At 35.8% G+C, this 19,692-nt stretch overlaps 1 protein-coding gene across 1 annotated transcript in view; it reads right to left on the reverse strand.

The window, feature by feature from the left end:
- The window catches only part of LOC136840854 (trichohyalin-like), a 505,698-nt gene that overhangs the window by 25,804 nt on the left and 460,202 nt on the right, over window positions 1-19,692 (reverse strand). The window contains 7 exon segments of the mRNA XM_067107799.1: window positions 294-433; window positions 4,809-4,997; window positions 5,497-5,649; window positions 14,042-14,197; window positions 14,816-14,998; window positions 15,163-15,819; window positions 19,459-19,626. Coding sequence (XP_066963900.1) covers window positions 294-433; window positions 4,809-4,997; window positions 5,497-5,649; window positions 14,042-14,197; window positions 14,816-14,998; window positions 15,163-15,819; window positions 19,459-19,626 — 1,646 coding nt within the window.

Consider the following 19,692-nt stretch of genomic DNA (forward strand, 5'->3'; position numbering starts at 1 on the left):
AACATATATGACAACAGTAGGCCCTTTGCATTTGTATTTCAGTCAAAAAAGAAGTAAATAAAACTAAAAGAATAATTTCAAAGTGACATCTAGTATTTACATTCAAATCCATCAGTGTAAGAATCAGAACTAAACATGGGGTCTCGTCTGCTATACTATAATATATCTGATACAGTACAAAAAGAAATTGTGATCTGGAACATTCTGAAGGGTTTATTTCCCTCTGCACAAAATTTGACTTTAATTTGCGGTTCAGTAACTGGTCATACAAAGAATGAAGACAGAAGCCATACTTGTCAAACTTTTCAAGAGCTCTTTCAAACTCTCTATTGGCAATGTCCTTTTCATCCTGTGCTTTTGTGACCTGAGTTTGAGCTTTCTCTAGTTTCTCTTTTAGGATGTCCACTTCAGTCGCCCGGTCATCCCTTTCCATCTGGGTGGAGGGAGAATAAACTCTGCATTAAATCATTTGAAAATTTAAAAAAAAAATATATATGTATAAGGGTTCCTACATCAAAACATACAAAAGGTTATCTGAGTCCTCTGATACATCTTGTATTAAAGTCAGGCTCTTCTTTCTTACCATAAATAAATATCTCTTCTTGAATTCATTCAATAAATATTTACATCACTACGATATTTGTCATGAAAGAGAGCATCATTTTGAGACACGGTATTTCATTTTTCTTTGTAAAGACGTCTGGCAAAAAATTGAAGATTTAGTTAGGAATACCTTTCAAATGAATTTCATCAAGTTATTGCCATATCATGAAAAATCTATTCAGATAATAAAACCCAAACCACGAATTGATATAGTCACCTACTTACCGTATGAGAATCACTACCTTTAGCACAGTTAACTCTCGTTCCTATCATTGCTGCTGAATATAGGAAGAAAACCTACCGATTTAAGCTATGGAGGAAAGTGAAAGAAAGGGTGTGAAAGTACAGAAAGACATCTGCTGGAAGGTAATAGAGATAACTGATTACGAGGTTATAATTTAGGGAGAATAAGAGATTTAACAATAGTTGGTATGAATGGACAGAAACGAGTCAAGATGAATATTATTAATGCGTCTTCAAACATTCACGTCTCAAGAAACTCCTGCGTCATTTCAGTCATACAGAGATAAATCCATCTATTCTCGTGAGTAAAGTTTTCGATGAAGTTTTATCTCAAAAAAGGTTTCATATTTAGGTTACTGAAAAGAAAAGACATAGACGAGGGGGAAAGGCAACTTCAAGGATCACAATACGAAAAATATATATTTCAGCCAAGAAAAAAGAGAAAGTGAAGAGTATTAATTTAATTTTTATTTTATTTTTGGAGGTCCTCCACCTACGTAATCCACCTAGCTGGCACAGATTGATTTCAGTTGCAGTTTATTCTTGAATTACTTGTCCTACGCGTAATAACTGTTTTTTAACACGTCCACTTTCTTTTAAATAGTTCAAAGTTTATGCATTTTTATTTAGCGACTGAGGCAACTTATTAGATAATATGGGCGGTTTATATTCAAAGATAATTTTCCCATATATCTCCGTTAACTCTTGGTGCCATATTTCACTTCTTTATTCTTTGTCGTTATGTATATTTAATATTTACTTTAATAAGTAGCTATCGAACCTAAATCTAGTGACATTTTTGTTTAAATTTCATACCAGAAAACCAGAAGTGACAGAAAAGATAAGTATTTGAGCTCACATTATCCAAGTTCTTTAACATATAACCTTCGATAATTAATCAGGCAAAAAACAGGAAAAAAAATTGGGGGCTTTCTTATCTCTCGGACTTTCAGGACTTGGATCTTTAAATATTTCACCATTTTATCAAGTAACCAACTTCCTTTCTCTGTTAAAAGAGCTTCACACAGCCTTGAGAGGAATGAAAAGTTCTACAGTGATTATTGTCTTTGCATGATAAACTCATCAGTAACTCTATCAACATCATGAATTTAAATCAATCTAGTAAATTCAAAAGAAAATAATGTTACTAGATTTAGCCAAGACCTCCTTTGATGTCTTTGTTGAAATGCAAGAACTGACCTTCGGAATTAAACTGATGAATTTACTTTTTTTTATTTTGCTTATATTCACTGGTTTTAAGGTACTGAATTGTCTTAAGGGCGGGAGAGGACCTGATAACAAGAAAATTGAAAGTTGTGACGAAAACCCGATAACACATCAATGGTAACAACTAGGTGAATATACCATAGAATTTATGCACTGAAATGATGGGCGGAAGAGGAACTTGAAGTGAATTACACGAAATGAGACGCAAAAATCTGATACAATAGAATCTGGAAAAAAAAAACGATGGGGGTGACAAAGTCATAACAACACGAGAGCTAAATTGACAGAATGGAAATATTTGGTAACACGGAAGTTGAAAAAATGGGGTGAAAACGATATGAAAATGCTGAGCAGAAGAGATGGGGTTGCAGCGAATTCATGAAACTGGGATTTGAAGAAGGGGGTGAAAATATTTAGCACTGTAAGACCTGATCTCATGAGTTAAAAAAAAATCGAGTTAATGATCTCATTAAGAGTTGAAAATCTTATGTATTTTTTAGACAACACATTCAATCAAGAAAACATTGAGTTGAGTAATACTTTTTTAACTAATTTCAACATGACACAATGTAATAAAATGATTTTCTAGTTATACATATGACGAATTTTATTGATACAACAGCCTGCACTTGACATTGAAATATTAAGTCTTATCACTCGTTGAAGTTTAATACAACACACAAACAGATACGATTAGTGATTGTGATTAAAACAACAACTAAGGCTTCATCTACGAATATTTATGTTTTAAAGGATTCTTTTAATATGTTGTTGGTAAATCTTCGAAAAGAAACATTTAAAATTTAATTAATTTACCGTATATGGATGCAGTTATAGCGATACACATCAACTCAAGCTCTACAACCTGACTTGCTTTCCAGAAACTAAGACATATACTATACCAACTTAATACTTCATGTACAACACTGCAATAGTAAGGCTACCATACCGTGAAGTGAAAGTTGACCAAACAATAATTGCACAGTGGGTGCAGAATCAAGCGCAAACTATTGCGTGAGTCACTTCACATGCACACCACTTTGACCAGTTATGCAGTTGTCCCATATCAAATAAGGAATTAGAGAATGTATATACCCACTTCGCCAGCTTAGGAATAATCACCTACCATGTAACTAAACTTATACACGTCATTGTGTTAAGAGATATAAAGGTTTACTCGTACCTTACCAGTTAATAAACAAAAATAATATACATGAGTCCTTAAATTAAGAGGAATAAAGATGCTTAGATAAGAAATCAGAAAAAGAGAGAAAAACCATACCAAGGGCTATGTAAACATTCTTTCTTTAAGAAGTAAGGGAAAGGTTCTATAAAGAAGAAATTCAAGAAGGAATGAAATGCATAAGGAGAAATGCAAAGGGTTAAGTTGTATTTCAAGTGCAGAGTCTGTCTGATTGTTGGGAATTTCCATGCAAAAAATGATTACCTCTTAAAAATGGCATAAACTTTTAAACTCTGCAAAAAGCAAAAAAAAAAAAAAGGGATATATAATACTTTGATACCTAGATAAAAAATTGACAAAACTCGTGTACCTGAAAAACCGATCTACCTGTACACTGAAAAAACTCTGGAAATCCATAACAGCACTGGAATATGGTATGCACATTTTCCAGCCTCCTGGAATCCCCAAGCAAAGATACGTCATCTTGAATGAATTTTCAGATTTGGTTATCCAAAAGTGAGAAATGCTTTAAGCTGATGGCAGTAGAAACATTGCAGAAGCAAAGCCAAGTAATACAGAGATCACACAAGATTCCTCAAGCCACCTTTCAATTAAGAATGACCTAGGAACCGTCATGCCTTATCCATAGATTAGTATTCCTTAAGTGTTACAGTACCTTAGGTATATATGTTACCATTCCATGCACACTAGGCTTAAGTTGATGAATGATATTAGAATTAAATAGCAAAAAATAAATCGAAACTAAAAGAAGGACATTCACGTGATGCTACTGGATGCCATTACTGCAACTTTTCTACTAACAAAAGTTATGGTTCTTTCTTGGCATACCACTTTGCAATAGGAACGTTTGTTGAATAATCTGTATGTATCACTTTGCAAATGGAGTAATTTTTCTCCTAACTAATGATCACAATTTCATATTCTTGGCAACGATATCAGTGAGGTATGAATTTTTAAAGACTAAATTTAGCTTGCAGTAAATCTTGCAAAAACAGCTCTGATTCCCTGGGAGATAAGGAGTGAATAATTGATTCTTGTTTCCGTAATCTGGGCGACCTTTTACATTCGGCGAAGAATTATACGAGAGACAATGGCAGTGATAACAATATCTTATTCCACTCTTTGCTTAAGGATGATGTGGAGGTTTGCATTTGAAAAATTTACTAGACAAAACAGTACTGAAGGCATACTTTGTAATTCATATCAAGCAGAAAAACATGTTTTGTTTTATGTCGTGAAAGATTTTTCCAAAACAGTTTTCAAAACCCACAGAGGAACTGGAGTTTTACTCAATACACTCGAGGTAAAGGAAATGTACGAAGAAGGTAGTCATGAGTGTTGAAAAGGGGACTCAAGACACTGGGAGGAAGGTGTTTGACGAAAGTGACAGGAACGAAAGAGAGAGAGAGAGAGATAGAAAGAGACAACAAGAGACAGAGGAACAGCAACAAGAAGAGCATGACATCAGATTCTGTGTTGCAGTAATCTGATCCAACCCTCCCTCCCTGGCTGTAGTAGCAGCAGCACCCACCATGACTTTCTGCGTCTGAGCCGAGGTCTTCTCGTACTTCTCCTTCAAGAGTTCCAGGTCCCCGAAAGCGTTTTCTCGATCCCTTTGAGCCTTGCCCAACTGCGCCTGCAACAAGTCCACCTTCTCGCTCAGCGATTCCACCTCTGAAGCGGCCGTTTCTCGTTCTTTCTGCATGCGGGCCATCTGTGTCTGAGGGAGAACCGGCTCTCGCGTTAGCCAGGCGGGCCTTCAGAGGCGGGAGGAGGAGAGAGGGAAGGTAGGGCGTCGGAGGCTGCCCGCCGCTGCTCCATTTTTCATTTTTATTTTAGCATAAAGGACATATGTTCTCTCGTTGCATCATTAAAAACAATTTTGTCTTTCTGAATCATATGACAGGCTTTGCAAAGCTTGATGCACAAAGATTCCAGTTCAGCTATAGCAAAGAAAGAGACAGAAGGTGACAACAGTAAACAGAATATGGTTTTGTTCGACAAACCATAGAAAACAAACAACTCCTTCAACCTGCAACTAATGGTTAACTAATAAGTGCAACAAAGCAAACATGGATAAACTCTTAATTGATAAACTTAAGGTATTCAACTAATCCCCTAAATAGCGTAAACACTCATGACATGCTTTGGACTGCTCAGGCAGAGCTGATTTTGGGTAGGGGCGCCCCAAAGGCTCGGCTGAATCCTTCCCAACTTACCTGAGCCTTGTCGTATTTCTCACGGAGTCTGTCAGCCTCCTGCTGAAGAGCCTCCCTCTCCTTGTTGAGTCTCGCGCTCTGGCCGTGAGCCTTGTCGAGCTGACTCTGGATCTGCTCGTAGTCATAGGAGTGTTTCTCTCGCTCAGCCTGGACCTGTCAAACACGAATTCATAATTCCTCATTTAGAGAATCGGGTGTCATTCGACAAGGCACAGAAATCTGCACGAATTCTTTAAAAAAAAAAACAAGGCAATGCCTAGAGGACAAAACAAAAACAAAAAATCAAGAGTATAAAAGGAACTTTTTACGATCAATATTACTTGAGGAAGTACTTCAGTGTCTTCAAAATATTGAGTGTTAGTGTAAGTGTCGATGTAAAATACTATTTACATCTTTCCGGGGGAAAAAACAACACTTGATACGAAACTGCAATTTTGTATAAAACTGACAAACGTACAGAAAATGAATATTATTTAAGTTCGCATGCACTGGCTGCGGGTTGCTCTAAAAGAAGATTGTGGAAATCTACCTAATCTAGTAAAAAGTCAGAAGAGAGAAATGAAGCATTCAGCAGAACACCCAGGGAAGAGTACAATTGTATCTACGGGTCAACTCGTTCCTATAGGTCAAGTGGGTTCTAATTTAAGGGACTTTTAATGAATATGCTTTAAAATGAAACCAACACCGAATTATCAATTGACACAAAACACAAAAGAACCAGCTTTTATGCAGGACCATGAAAGAAGTGATTCTTCTCAGAGGTTGCCACCGGCATTTTGAGTAAGCTTCCAATGTAATCAACAAAACATGAAATAAAGTGTATTAAAAATTAATCATATCTATATCTTACTATATCTGGAGAGTAACATAAACATGAGTGGCAGATTTTGCCATATTTAGACAACTTACTCTACTACAATATTACAATCAAGTGAGCAGAGACATTTGTGACTTTGAAATTAAATAAGTTGGATTTAACGGAATCACAGTTTCAAAAACTACTGCCAAGAATACTTTTCTCTCACCCAAACAAAAAACCAACTTATGCCTATTCGTTTTACTTTTAAAGATGTTTGAACTACCGGGGTAAATTTGGGAGCTCAGGCCCCAAACTGCCTGAAACTCACTTTAACCAACAAAATGATCACATCTTGAAAAACTTTCGTTTCGAAAGTTGTTCAATAACGAATCCTAGAAAAAAAAAGAACAACCTTTAAGTGTTTTTTCTTAAATGTTAAATAGTACATTTATCTCCTATGCGTATTAAAAAGGCTAGATGCACTAACAACATTATAGTCACCTGGTGGCACCTTATTTCCTTGTTTTGTTTCAGAAATAAAAAAAGTTGCGTAAACAGACATTATACGAACCACATTCTTACAATGATCACTGCCTTATATTACTTTAAAATCTTCTATCTATTTATTCTTCTCGCTATTTAATTATTTTTACACATGAACTTCATTTTTTATAACATATAGTAGCGACTACAGCTGTTACACATTTCCAAAACTGACATTACCTAAATTCATTTGGTAATAAATCAGACATCCAGTCCCGACCTTTCTCCTTTCTGCAGATTACCTGAATATAATTCCGGTTGTATTCACTGATAAAATAGCTGCTAGAAGCCAGATTTGTCTTTAATAAAAGACAAGTAAAATTATACGGAGAGAAGCACCATATGTTATTTCGACACAACGGCCCCAAATCACAGCCAAAATCCAAGCAGCAATACACATCATGACAGACGCTTTTGATAAACAACTGAACTTGACGATATTTCTAAATCATAAGCATAAAAATTATATAAATATAACCAAAAATATATGATTATACAAAGCCAAATTAATCACGTGAAAATAACGTGGAGAAACGAACACAAAGACTCCCACATGGAAGAATGCATACACATCTCGTCACCTGCCAAACGTCTTCGAAATTGGAATGTATAAACACATAAATACTGGAGACTTAGTGGAATTTCTGTGGCTATCTCTCTAAATCTGTTTCTAGATGTATTTGTGAGTATCAGTGTAAATACATACATACATATATACATACATACAAAAGTCTGAAATATAAAGGCAATCTACCTCACGCACAAACTGACCAATGTCCTCCATATTTCAAACTTTTCACTCCTACAGGTTAACATGCCAGTTTTATTAGGTTCCTTACTGTCGCCTACCCCCAAAATAAAAATGAATACCATAAAAAATATCCGCTGAATGCCCTTTTCTTACATGATCTCTACGTCAGTATGATAAAAAAAAATTGAGAAAACTCTTAAGTTGTAGTAACTAACTAAACAGAACAAGTATTTAAGTAGAACCCTTAATCTAGATTGGATGTAAAACACAACACAAGAAAGCTTGAAACATATTAACGAAAGAATATGATCTACCCAAGTATTTAGCCTTATTCACGAACAGTCTGCTAATGTGAGTTCGGTATAAAGGTACTTGTCTGACACAATCATTATCAATGCATACAGGCAACATACATACATACATATATATATGCATATATATATATATATATATATATATATATATATATATATATATATATATATATATATATATATATATATACATACATAATTTTCTTATCCCACACCTTTGCACCTAAATCGGCGAATTCTCGAATCATTCCATCTATAGAGATATTACACTGATATAGAGACGCAATATGCATTTTTCGCAGATCAACTTCTGCACCAAACATGTCACTCTCCTGGCTGCACTTTCTAAAACATGCTTCGCTTCCAGCACAAATATTTTTACTCCTTTCATACAGTAATGTATAAATATATATGTATGTCATTATTTATGAATCTAATGTCTCATACTGGAGGGTGTGACTATAAAAATTCTTCTTTACATTGATTATGGGGTATGACTGATAGGCATATATATATATATATATATATATATATATATATATATATATATATATATATATATATATATATATATATATATATATATATATATATATATATAATATAATATAAAACATTATTGAGTAAGTGTATGGTTTTGTATGTACATACACACATTTCTAGGTATACATAAATATGCAAATACTGACAACATGAACACTTTATCCATAAGTAAACCACAGGACGGTTCTTTCTTATATGTATCCGTGTATTAAAAAAATGTGTAAATGTGTATGTGTACGGCTGTGAACGAATACTTTTCTAAAAAAAAAAAAAACCTTCTCAAAATAATTTTTCCGAACAGCTTCATATACAATCCATTTGCTGCAGATGAAGAATGCCTAGAAGCCATAAAAAAAAATTACAATGTCCTATCTCCCTAAAAGAAAAAATTCTACTGAACTATTTCAAAACACTTCGAAAACTATCGCCACAGGGAGCATGCAGGACATATCAAACTTGTAAGTGGTCAAATAATTTTTACTGCATTTAGCTGGGTACACTTATTTCCATCTATGTTTACTCTTTTCTGTAATATGTATCTGCTTTGTATATATATACATATATATATATATATATATATATATATATATATATATATATATATATATATATAATTTATATATATATAATATATACATAATATATATATGTAGATATATATACATATATATGTACAGTATATACTTACATACATATATATGTATATGTTATATATTATATATATGTATATATAATACATATAATATATATACATATATATATATAAATATATACATTCATTTATATTCTTCAAATTTCTTATCATTACTTATTGTGGTCATGCCTTGGGTGAGGGCCTAATTAAATTCTCTGATTCATGCCATAAGAAGATTTAGATTCCGTGGGGGGGTAGGGGGGGGGAAGGCCGCATGCGATTAACGGGGCCTTTGAAAAACCAGCAGGTAGAGAGTGGGCAAATTTAAGCTCAAAGAAACTTGGTAAACAGAAATAATTTTTTATTTATTATGGGATTACTCCATATCAAGTGTCACTATCAGTAAAGAAGCTGTTTTGCAGCCTTGTACCCATTACATTAGGACATCAGTCTTAATGGTTACCCATACAGTCAGCAAAAATGATTGACAGGTAAAATCTCATCTGATTTAGAAGATCAAAACACACATTCGACTTGTACCCCATTTGCCTCACCCTAATCGATGAAACCAAGAAGTGAAACCCCTCATTAGAGCTTTGCCCCTGTCCACTGCATGTATATATATAAAAGGTGGTGATGGGAGGTAAGGGGGCGTGTGACAAAAATTGGGGCGGGGGAGAGAGACTGGGAGGGGGGGAATTCTGAGCTACAGACAGACAGTTACTTCTGTATATGAGCGGCTTCTAGGGGCGACGCACGTCACACATATTTCCTTCTAGGCAGCATTGGATGGAAGAGGCCAGACAGAATTAGTGCTCGACTTGCCATTTCCGTTGCCACGTTTACATAGCGCCACAGAAACACCAGGACAGCACACCAACCGTGCCATTCAATGTTAAAGCTGGATTTTTCTCTCATTCTTTTTTTTTTTTAAAGTTAGAAACCACTAGGAGATATATATATATAGTTTGTCATTAGAATGAATGAGGGGGTTTGGTATAAAACACTACGCTAAGAGTGGTCTTTAATAGTAAAGATGTAACGTTTACTGTAGTTTTTGGTTAAAGTGTATTTACAGTTCATGACCAGGCAAAATACAAGCAGGCGATTCTAGGATATACTTGATGTCAGTCTGAGGTCATTACCTACAAAGTATACTACTTTACCATACACGAAGCTTCTCTCTCTCTCTCTCTCTCTCTCTCTCTCTCTCAAACAGATTATTAGAAACATGGATAGTACAAATGTTGAGAGAGAGAGAGAGAGAGAGAGAGAGAGAGAGAGAGAGAGAGAGAGAGAGAGAGAGAGAGAGACTTCACTGAATAATCGGTCTTGTACTGGATCTTAAATATAGGTTCCCTGCCATACAATTAATAGAGGGCAAAATCGAGTTAAAATACATTGCCTTTTTTTATCCACATAATCTTTCCTGGCTGATACGAACTTACTTTTTTTATAAGATCTACCACTAATATTTACTGACATTATAAGATGATCATCATTCGGAGAATTTGTTTTATACAACACACGTAACTTTATCCATATCGATAAACTCATGGGAACTTTGGACAAGACAAGTTCTAATATAATCACATACAAAGTGGACTCCTAACTAGGATACGGACTGCCTTTTGGTAAACTAACACCGACTGACCAATTTGTAAAAGGAGAGTAGAAGGAATTCCATCTGACCAATTTGTAAAAGGAAAGTAGTAGCAGGAATTCCACCTGACCAATTTGTAAAAGGAAAGTAGTAGCAGGAATTCCATCTGACCAATTTGTTAAAGGAAAGTAGAAGGAATTCCATCTGACAAATTTGTAAAAGGAAAGTAGAAGGAATTCCATCTGACCAATTTGTAAAAGGAAAGTAGAAGGAATTCCATCTGACCAATTTGTAAAAGGAAAGTAGAAGAATTCCACCTGACCAATTTGTAAAGGGAAAGTGAAGAGGAATTCCATCTGACAATTTGTGTTGAAAGTAGAAGGAATTCCATCTGAGCAATTTGTAAAAGGAAAGTAGAAGGAATTCCATCTGAGCAATTTGTAAAAGGAAAGTAGAAGGAATTCCATCTGAATAATTTGTAAAAGGAAAGTAGAAGGAATTCCATCTGACTAATTTGTAAAAGGAAAGTAGAAGGAATTCCATCAAAGTGAATGTTTATGCCTTTTAAACACTTGGCAGGCCGAAGCTCAGACTGAGCAGTCAGTGGTATCCTTTCCTACTTAATAATATTGCAGTACATTTGAAACAGACTCTGTTGAGGCCTTCGACAAAGAAAGAATAATGCAAGCATTGCAGACTGACAATTTAGTGAAATCTATAAAGAAAAACTTAAGAATACGAGGAAAGCTGTCAGGAACACGTAATGGATTTGTAAAAACTAACCTCTCTCTCTCTCTCTCTCTCTCTCTCTCTCTCAAATCCTAATCCACCAAAGTCAGTCAGACGCACGCATCAGAGAATACTGGCAATATGAACAGACATAGTTCACGAAGATCTTGTAATTCCAGTGTTCGCTTAGCAAATGAAAACATTCTCGACTTCGCTACAAGCTTGCAATTACTAAAGGCGTTTCTAAAACCAGAAAGGAGTATTTTCGACATACCTGAGAGGAATATCTCAGCCAACTACTGGGCTACATTAGTAGCGAGATGGAAAGAGTTATAGTATTCTTTCCTGCTTCAAGAATACCTGCTAAAAGATACTCTACCCAATATTAGCATTACTACTCTGGTCATCTAGATGGATGATAGCATGCTGACTGGGCTAGGATGCTTTATTACTACTATTAAAAGTAGTAAGGAATACTTCTCGCAATGCACAACTAACATTACGACGGGGTGACTGTCACTTGTTAGGCAAACTTGTTAAGGATTATTTTATTTGCAAATTAGATGTCAACATTACCTGGGATAGTTATGAATGTCATGCTATGCAAAATTAAATTGCTCTTTATATGAAAGTAACGGATTGATATTGGAGACGTGACCCCAAAAGTACCATATACTACAAGACAACAAGACCTTATTCAGCTGGAATATAAAATTCAAGAAAGGCGAAAGTTATGACCAATGAAATAACTGGGCACCTCAATACATCACAAACATGAGATTAAGGACTCAAGTTTTGACGCTGATGTGGTCTTTCGGAATGTTCCGGTTTTAGATGGGAAGTCAGGAGTCGGGAGCTTTAATTTCATGATTGTTGTCCCAATCAATTGTGTGTCTCCCTGTGATTCTTTATTCGTAGTGATCGGGATGGATGTATTTCCCGTCTGGATGCAGAAGTTTTTTTTTTTTTTTTTAATTCCCACAAGCTTAATTTTTTTATTTTATTTTTTTATTTTTTAGAAATTATCTATATGAGGGGTTATGGGGGAATAAAAACATTAGTGTGGATCTCTGGACTTGGAGAATCCGCATCTATAGTTTAACTCATACTTTCTTATTTGCCTAAAAGCTTAAATTTACGAAGAGAAGATTTCTTAACAGCCTTTAAGCCATAGTAGGCAATGTTTACTTGTTTGTACCCCAATAATGTATATATTCTCTAACCTTTATATTCATGCATTATAATCTGTCTACAGCCTGCAGAGAGAGAGAGAGAGAGAGAGAGAGAGAGAGAGAGAGAGAGAGAGAGAGAGAGAGAGAGAGAGAGAGAGAGAGAGAGTTGTAAGTTACACTAGAAGCTGAAGCTAATAAGTTTCTATTTTCAAATTCGCATTAGAAAGTCTTACCAACACACGTCACCTTTGGTCCTCTGAATCTTCCCTGGAAATCATAAAGCCATTTCTCTCGCACCTTACTGTGTTTCAGTCCGCATTCATATATCTCTCTCTCTCTCTCTCTCTCTCTCTCTCTCTCTCTCTCTCTCTCTCTCTCTCATTTTTATCCTATGGTCACTGAGTTGCAAATTTTAAGAAATGTAATTTGTCAAAACTATTCGCTGTAATAAAATCAACTCACGTTAGCTTTATATGATTCAAAACAACTCTTGACTTACTTTAGTTCCTGTCATTTAAGATGTATGTAATGATTGATAGCACTGGAGAGATATGACAAAAAGATGGATTTCTCATTTTTTGTAATAAGCAAAATATCCTATTTTATTGCTTAATAGTACTTAGTTCCACAGCCAATTCTTCAAATGTGCACAGTCGCTACATAAAGAATAACAGAGAACCTTCTTTGCAAATATCAGTGTTTAAGTGATTTCCACGTCGTGACAATTCGGAGAGTGTTGCTTCCCTAAATTGCAAAATGGTAGATTTGTACCTAACTTCATATCAACGTCCCAGAGAACATAAGCATATACAATATATATATATATATATATATATATATATATATATATATATATATATATATATATATATATATATACATACATATACATACATACATACATACATGTGCTTCTTAAAATTTACACGACAACAACTTTTTGGTAGTTATCTTTCATTCTAGATTTTCATCATCAAACTTCTACACTAAAGAAAAGAAACATTAGTATACTCATTATGTATATATAAAGACTTAAGCTAAAATAGATACATATATGCAATATAAAACATATATATTCACGAAGGTACATATACACAGCAGATATATGTAAGTGTGCATGTGTGTATATATAGTACTGTTTGTGTACCCATGTATATGCATGTAAGTGCACATACACACATAATTCAGATTAAAAAGTATACAGTATATATATAAAAACATTCCGGTATATACTTTGCATGCATACTGGTTGAGAGAATTCACATCTAACAACCAAATCATAGCAAACACCCTTCGGACCACTGACATGAGTACGAATACTAGAAAACAAAGAATGCTGACCAGAGAAGGGAAGTAGTATGTACAAGTCGTTCGTTCTAGACGTGATCCTAACTATTCTCTTCAGTTTTTATCTTATGAGTTCAGGGTCATTTAGAGAGGAAGAATGAACGACTTACCCGTCTGACCTCCGCCGTCTGTCTCTCGTATCTCTCTTGAAGTTGGTCGAGTTCGGACTGAACTTTGTCGAGGGATGCCTGGGTTTTCTCTTGAGCAATCTGGGCTTTGCCCACCGTGGCCTGGGAGCGTTCCAGTTCTTCGCGTAGCTTGTCGACCTGAGAATGAAGGAGAATTAGCATGTGAACTTAATAAAAAAAAATTACAGCTCAGACTTATTAAGAAAGGTGTAAATTTGATAAACTGAATATTTCAAGTTTCAGCAGAAGAAGCTTCAAAAGATTAAAAGATCACGGTTTCACAACATTTCTATTCCTAAAGTTTCTATTGATAGAGTAACGAGTTATGGTTAGAATTATTAAGAAAGATGTAAATTTGATAACCTGGATATTTCAAGCTTTAGTAGCAGAAGCTTCAAAAGATTAAATGATCACTGTTTAACATTGCTACTCCTAAAGTTTCTATCGATGAAGTAACAAGCTATAGTTAGAATTATCAAGAAGGATATAAATTTGATAAAAAGAATATTTAAAGTTGCAGCAGCAGAGAATTCAAAAGATCAAAAGATCACTGTTTTACAAAGCTATTCCTAAAGCATGTATCAATCGAAGCAGCTACACTAAGAAGATTAAGCTTTCAAAATTTTTTTTTAACAAAATGCAAGTTAATCAGCACTAGAACTATCAATTCCATGACATCTCATCTGTCTAAAAAAAAAAAAAAAAAAACAGAATTTTGGATAAGCATTCTTTAATCTTCATTAGTGCCGTAGATACCTCATTGACCCATCTCTCTCGTTCACTGTGCTGTCTGGCTATGGTGCCTTGGGCCCTCTCGAGCTCTTCCTGGACGCTGTCTTTTTCGCTCTGGGCGTTTTCCAGTCGGGCTTTCAATCTGTAGATTTCACCGTGAGCTTTTTCCACCTTCTCCTGCAACTGCTCCACCTGAAGGTTTACAACCTAATTAAATAAGGTCCAGACGTTTAGTTTCTTCGCTTATTTCTAGCACCAAGTGCAGTCTGCTGTGGTCTATTGAGATATTTTCAAGAAGGAGAGTATACAACACATATCCTTTATATAAAGTAGTTTTTTTACAGAACAATCAACTCTCTGGTGAACTGTACCTCAACGTGTGATCTCTCATAATCAGTCTGGTTCATTCTCAGCTCAGCCTGGGCACGGCGTAGGTCTGCTTGGCATTTGTCTAGCTTCTCCTGCAATCTCTCCTGTTCTCCAGAGGAACTTGGGACAGACGGCCGGCCGTAGGATGACTGGGAGCGTTCTAGGTCATGGTGTAGTCTTTCGTTCTCGGTTCTCAGTCGGTCATTTTCCATTTCGATCTTCGTCAGCCGGTGGCGATAAGACTCGTAGTCGCTTGTGCTCTTGCCTACCTCTCCGTGCATCTTTTCCAGCTCGGCCTTTGCCTTGCCTAGTTCTGACTGGCTGGCCTCGAGTTTCGCTTCCAGCTTATCCTTCTCGGCCAACCACCTCTCGAGGCGGACCTGCAGTTTCTCGACTTCGCCTTCCAGAGCGTGCTGTTTCATTTTGTACTCTGCAATGTCCCTCTCGTGGAGACTCTGCTCTTGGTTCCTCTCCTGCTCTGCTCTGTCTCTCTGCTCCCTTAGTTGTGCGATTTGTTTATCCTTGTCCCCTATGGCTTCCTCCAAGGACGTAAGAGCACCTTCGGAAGAGGAGTGGTGGGCCTGGACCGCCGTTAACCTTGCCCTTGCCATGTCTACCTGGTTGTCCTTCTCCCGGAGTAACTCCTCCAGGTTCTCGATCTGCAGGCGACAGAGCAACACTCCAAAAATTGGTAATTAATTAAAAAACTAGAAGTGTTCGCTGACTGACTTGTCAATGAGAATGATGTCACTGAAAGTATCACCTTATACTTGTCTACATACGTTGGGAGGATATAGTGACAAATTAAACATAGGAGTATAGTGCAGAAAAAAAATAAAAAAGGAAAATTGAGAATGTAATAAAAACGGGAATCCCTTCATTATGAATTAGGATATGTATTCAATAAGTGAGAAATCCTTTCTCGGTTTGTAAGACCTAAAGATGAATTCTGTCACTGTCGCACTGGATACATAAGCTACTGCAGTTTTTTAAGGCGGGTTTTTCTATGAAAAATTCATGAAAGGTTCCTCAACTACATGAAATTTATCCATAAAATTCGAATCTAATTATACAAATGCCTTATGGGTTTTATACAGTATTTATCAACAAAATAGTAGCTTAAAATCTATCATTCTGTATCGGTAAGAATGGCCGTTTCTAAAATATACAAATTAGATCTTATAATTCTATCAGTAAACTATTACAATACCTATGGTTCTTAACCACGTATCTCTTGCATAAATTCTAAAATGTCGTATCGTCATCAAATATGTTTCTATCGCAACGGACTTCAGCTGACACCTCAACACTTCCGATAGAGAACGGTGCCTGTCAACATCAAACGTGGGTTAAAGAAATTCTTCACAACCTTCAGATTCTATGTACACCAAAACTATTTGAAAAAGTCGAAGGAAGGCGTTTGTAAATCTCGTCGGGCAGTAAATTACAAAGCCTGGCGGCGGCAGTAGAGGAATTATAGTGACATAAGCGTTAGTGGAATTTCTAGCGATGAAGTCGACAGTTCCCTTCTTCTGAACTATATAGCAATAAAGAGCCTTCGAATCTGACTCACTGATAATGAGAGAAAGAACGTTGTTTTTTTTGATGATCCTAACGGTAAATCCCTTAGCTATAGAAGCGTTAATAGGCTAAGCTAGCTTGCGTTTGTACGTTAAGTGATTTATTATTATATATATATATACAAATATTTAATACTATGTAAGTGACCTTGAAAATGCCATTAACCTTCGGAGAAAAATTCCTGTCACCTAAAGAATTACACAAGTCACAATCCTTCGAAATAAAAGGGAAATTGCCCATATATACGAAATTGCCCCCTATACAGGGTTTAAGCATCAACAGTACAATACTCCAGGCTGTCCAACGGGGGAGCGTAGCAATACAATACCTGTTGTAGCTATTGTTGAAAGGTCTCTGTCACCTACTTCCAATGAGGATGGAGAAATTACAATCACCATCTTCCTACTGAGGCAAAGGGGGAAGACAAAACTGTAAATAATAAAACATACATAAATCAGATTAAAAATAGCTGGATTTGCCAAATAAGAAGTGACCGTGGTTAGGACGGATGCAACATAACAAAAAAAAGAAACAAGAACAACGAGGAAAAGTAAACAATAGTGGGCAGGGCAAGCACAACAGAAACCTCATGCGGATGAGGAAGGAGAAAAAAAAAAAACTCAGGAAGGACAGAAAACCAACGTAACAAGATCAACTTTATCAATAACAGAATAGCAAAGAGAGAAGGGAAGAAGAACCTTCTCCAATAACTCACACACTAACAAACCACAACCTCAATTACTGCTTGGGATGCAATGTACAAGCATTGATTATATATATATCTAAGCTATGCAACTTTGTAGTTTGGTTAGTAAGTTAGTTTTCATTAGTACTGTTAATACTTATTAGGTTATGCTGGTATTCAAATGCATTCAAAATGCAATTTCCACTTAATATAAATATGATATCAAAAGTTCATTTCAATACAGAAAAAGTTATACCTAATTCATAAAGATATGATATATGAATTCCAATGTATTGATATTTTTAATAATTGATCCACAATGAATGAATTAAACAGATATATTAAATTAAATTAAACTAAGTGAATTGTATGCTTGCTCATTTGCCTGTCTATCATTCCGTCAAGTCTGTCAATCCATCCATCCGTTTATCCATCTATCTGAATGACTGAGGAGTAAACTGCAGTTGTAAAAGAAGGTGGTTGATCAACATCTTAAAATTATTATTTCCTCTAAACACATACGATCAGTGAACAACAATCAAACTAGAAAAATTAAATATTAGAGTAAATACGTCAAGACGCTGCTTTTGTCTTTAGTAATATAGATTTCCCAGAATGAGATGCAAAAGAGGAACAAATCAAACAAACTCCATTCCATTTCCATTCCGTATTCCATTTCCGGTTTTGTATATTTCTGCTGTTCCTTTCCTGGCAACGCCCCAAATGCTCTCAAGATCCAGCATTAACATTAATTTATAAAAATAAAGGAGAGGAAAAAAAATGAAAAGGAAAAGCCTTTCTCCACTCCATCCCACGATTTTTAGGCTTAAAAGCACGAAACTATTTCTTGCATCGCGTCACTCCGCCTCATAAAGCGACGTAGTTAATTCAGAAGTTATTCTTGCATGGAGCGATATTGGAGAAGTTCCACAAATATCTGCATAAAGCCCATTACATCATCTGCCCCACAGACCCCCACACTCATTTTATTTCGCACCAGGGGCGCTTAGGCCTAACCGGATGAGGTATTCAAGTATTTATTGTTGCGTCGAACCGGGTTTTGGGCGGACTGTCTGGCTCTCCATATCGTCGTTAAATTGCAAATGAAGTCCGGCTGATAAATATTCTCCAATTGAACTTACTCTTAAGTATGTGCAACTTTTCAACAAAGTGATGATGCCTAAGGTAATTCGAAAGAAAAAAGTTCGAGTCATTACAATTAATCTTCATCTTACTGAATACGAAGCATTCCAGTAGTTTCCTTCCTGCAAACTCTCAACTCGACAGTGAAGAAGCAAGGGCTTGAAATGGCGAGAAAAATAAAAAGGAAAGAAAAAAAGAGCAAGTGGATCTCGGCCGTTCTCTTTTATGCTCTAATTCCAATTTATTGCTTTCCTCTCCGGCCTCTTCATAACCCTTTAATGGCCGAGTTCTTGCTTCCTCTTTCTACTTTATAACCTACTTTTTTTTTATACTCCTTTTACCTCATTTTCATACCCAAGATATAAGGGACATTATCTCATTCTTTATACACTTAATTACCTAAAACATCTTCTATGCCTATGAAAAGTTATTTACGTATACATAAACAGAGAGATAAATAAATGAACAGATGGCAAATAGACTTTCAGAAAGATACACAGACTTTAGCAAAGGTACACTGAACATCAAAGCCTAATTTGGAGAGGTGCTGGGTACCCCTAACACCGTGAATCTTACTCTGAACTTCGTTGGCAATGTTTTATATAAATCTAAATAAATATATTTTCAGTTGTGCTTACTATTAGGAAAATATACACATCAATCCTCTCTCTTATCAAAATTCCTGATATGATACACTTTAATCATCAGTATAAACAACTAAGAATCACTGAAAAATTATGGTAATTTTTTTCAGATTAAATGCCTTCTAAGTTCTCTGAAAATTAAGGGACAGATATGAATCCATTATACGACAAATGGGTATACAGCCTAATATAGAAACCATGGCTATATGAAATGTGATGGCAACTAACGGCAGAGAGAGCCATACCTTTCTTTGCAGGACATTGATTTTCCTGTCTTTAATGTCCATGTGGTCTCTGAGTTCGGTGAGCTCTGAGGTCAGTCGGTTTCTCTCCTGTGTGGTCTGTAGCGCCTGGTGGGTCTTCTTCTCTATGGTCTTGTTCTTCTCCTCGAGGCGCTGCCTCAACTCCTCCACCTGGCGAGGAAGACCGGGGGAATGCTGTAAACCAAAAGCATACGGCCTCCCATATATCCGGCGTCT

Source organism: Macrobrachium rosenbergii, chromosome 8 (genome assembly GCF_040412425.1).
Source record: "Macrobrachium rosenbergii isolate ZJJX-2024 chromosome 8, ASM4041242v1, whole genome shotgun sequence".
Classification (NCBI taxonomy): domain Eukaryota; kingdom Metazoa; phylum Arthropoda; class Malacostraca; order Decapoda; family Palaemonidae; genus Macrobrachium; species Macrobrachium rosenbergii.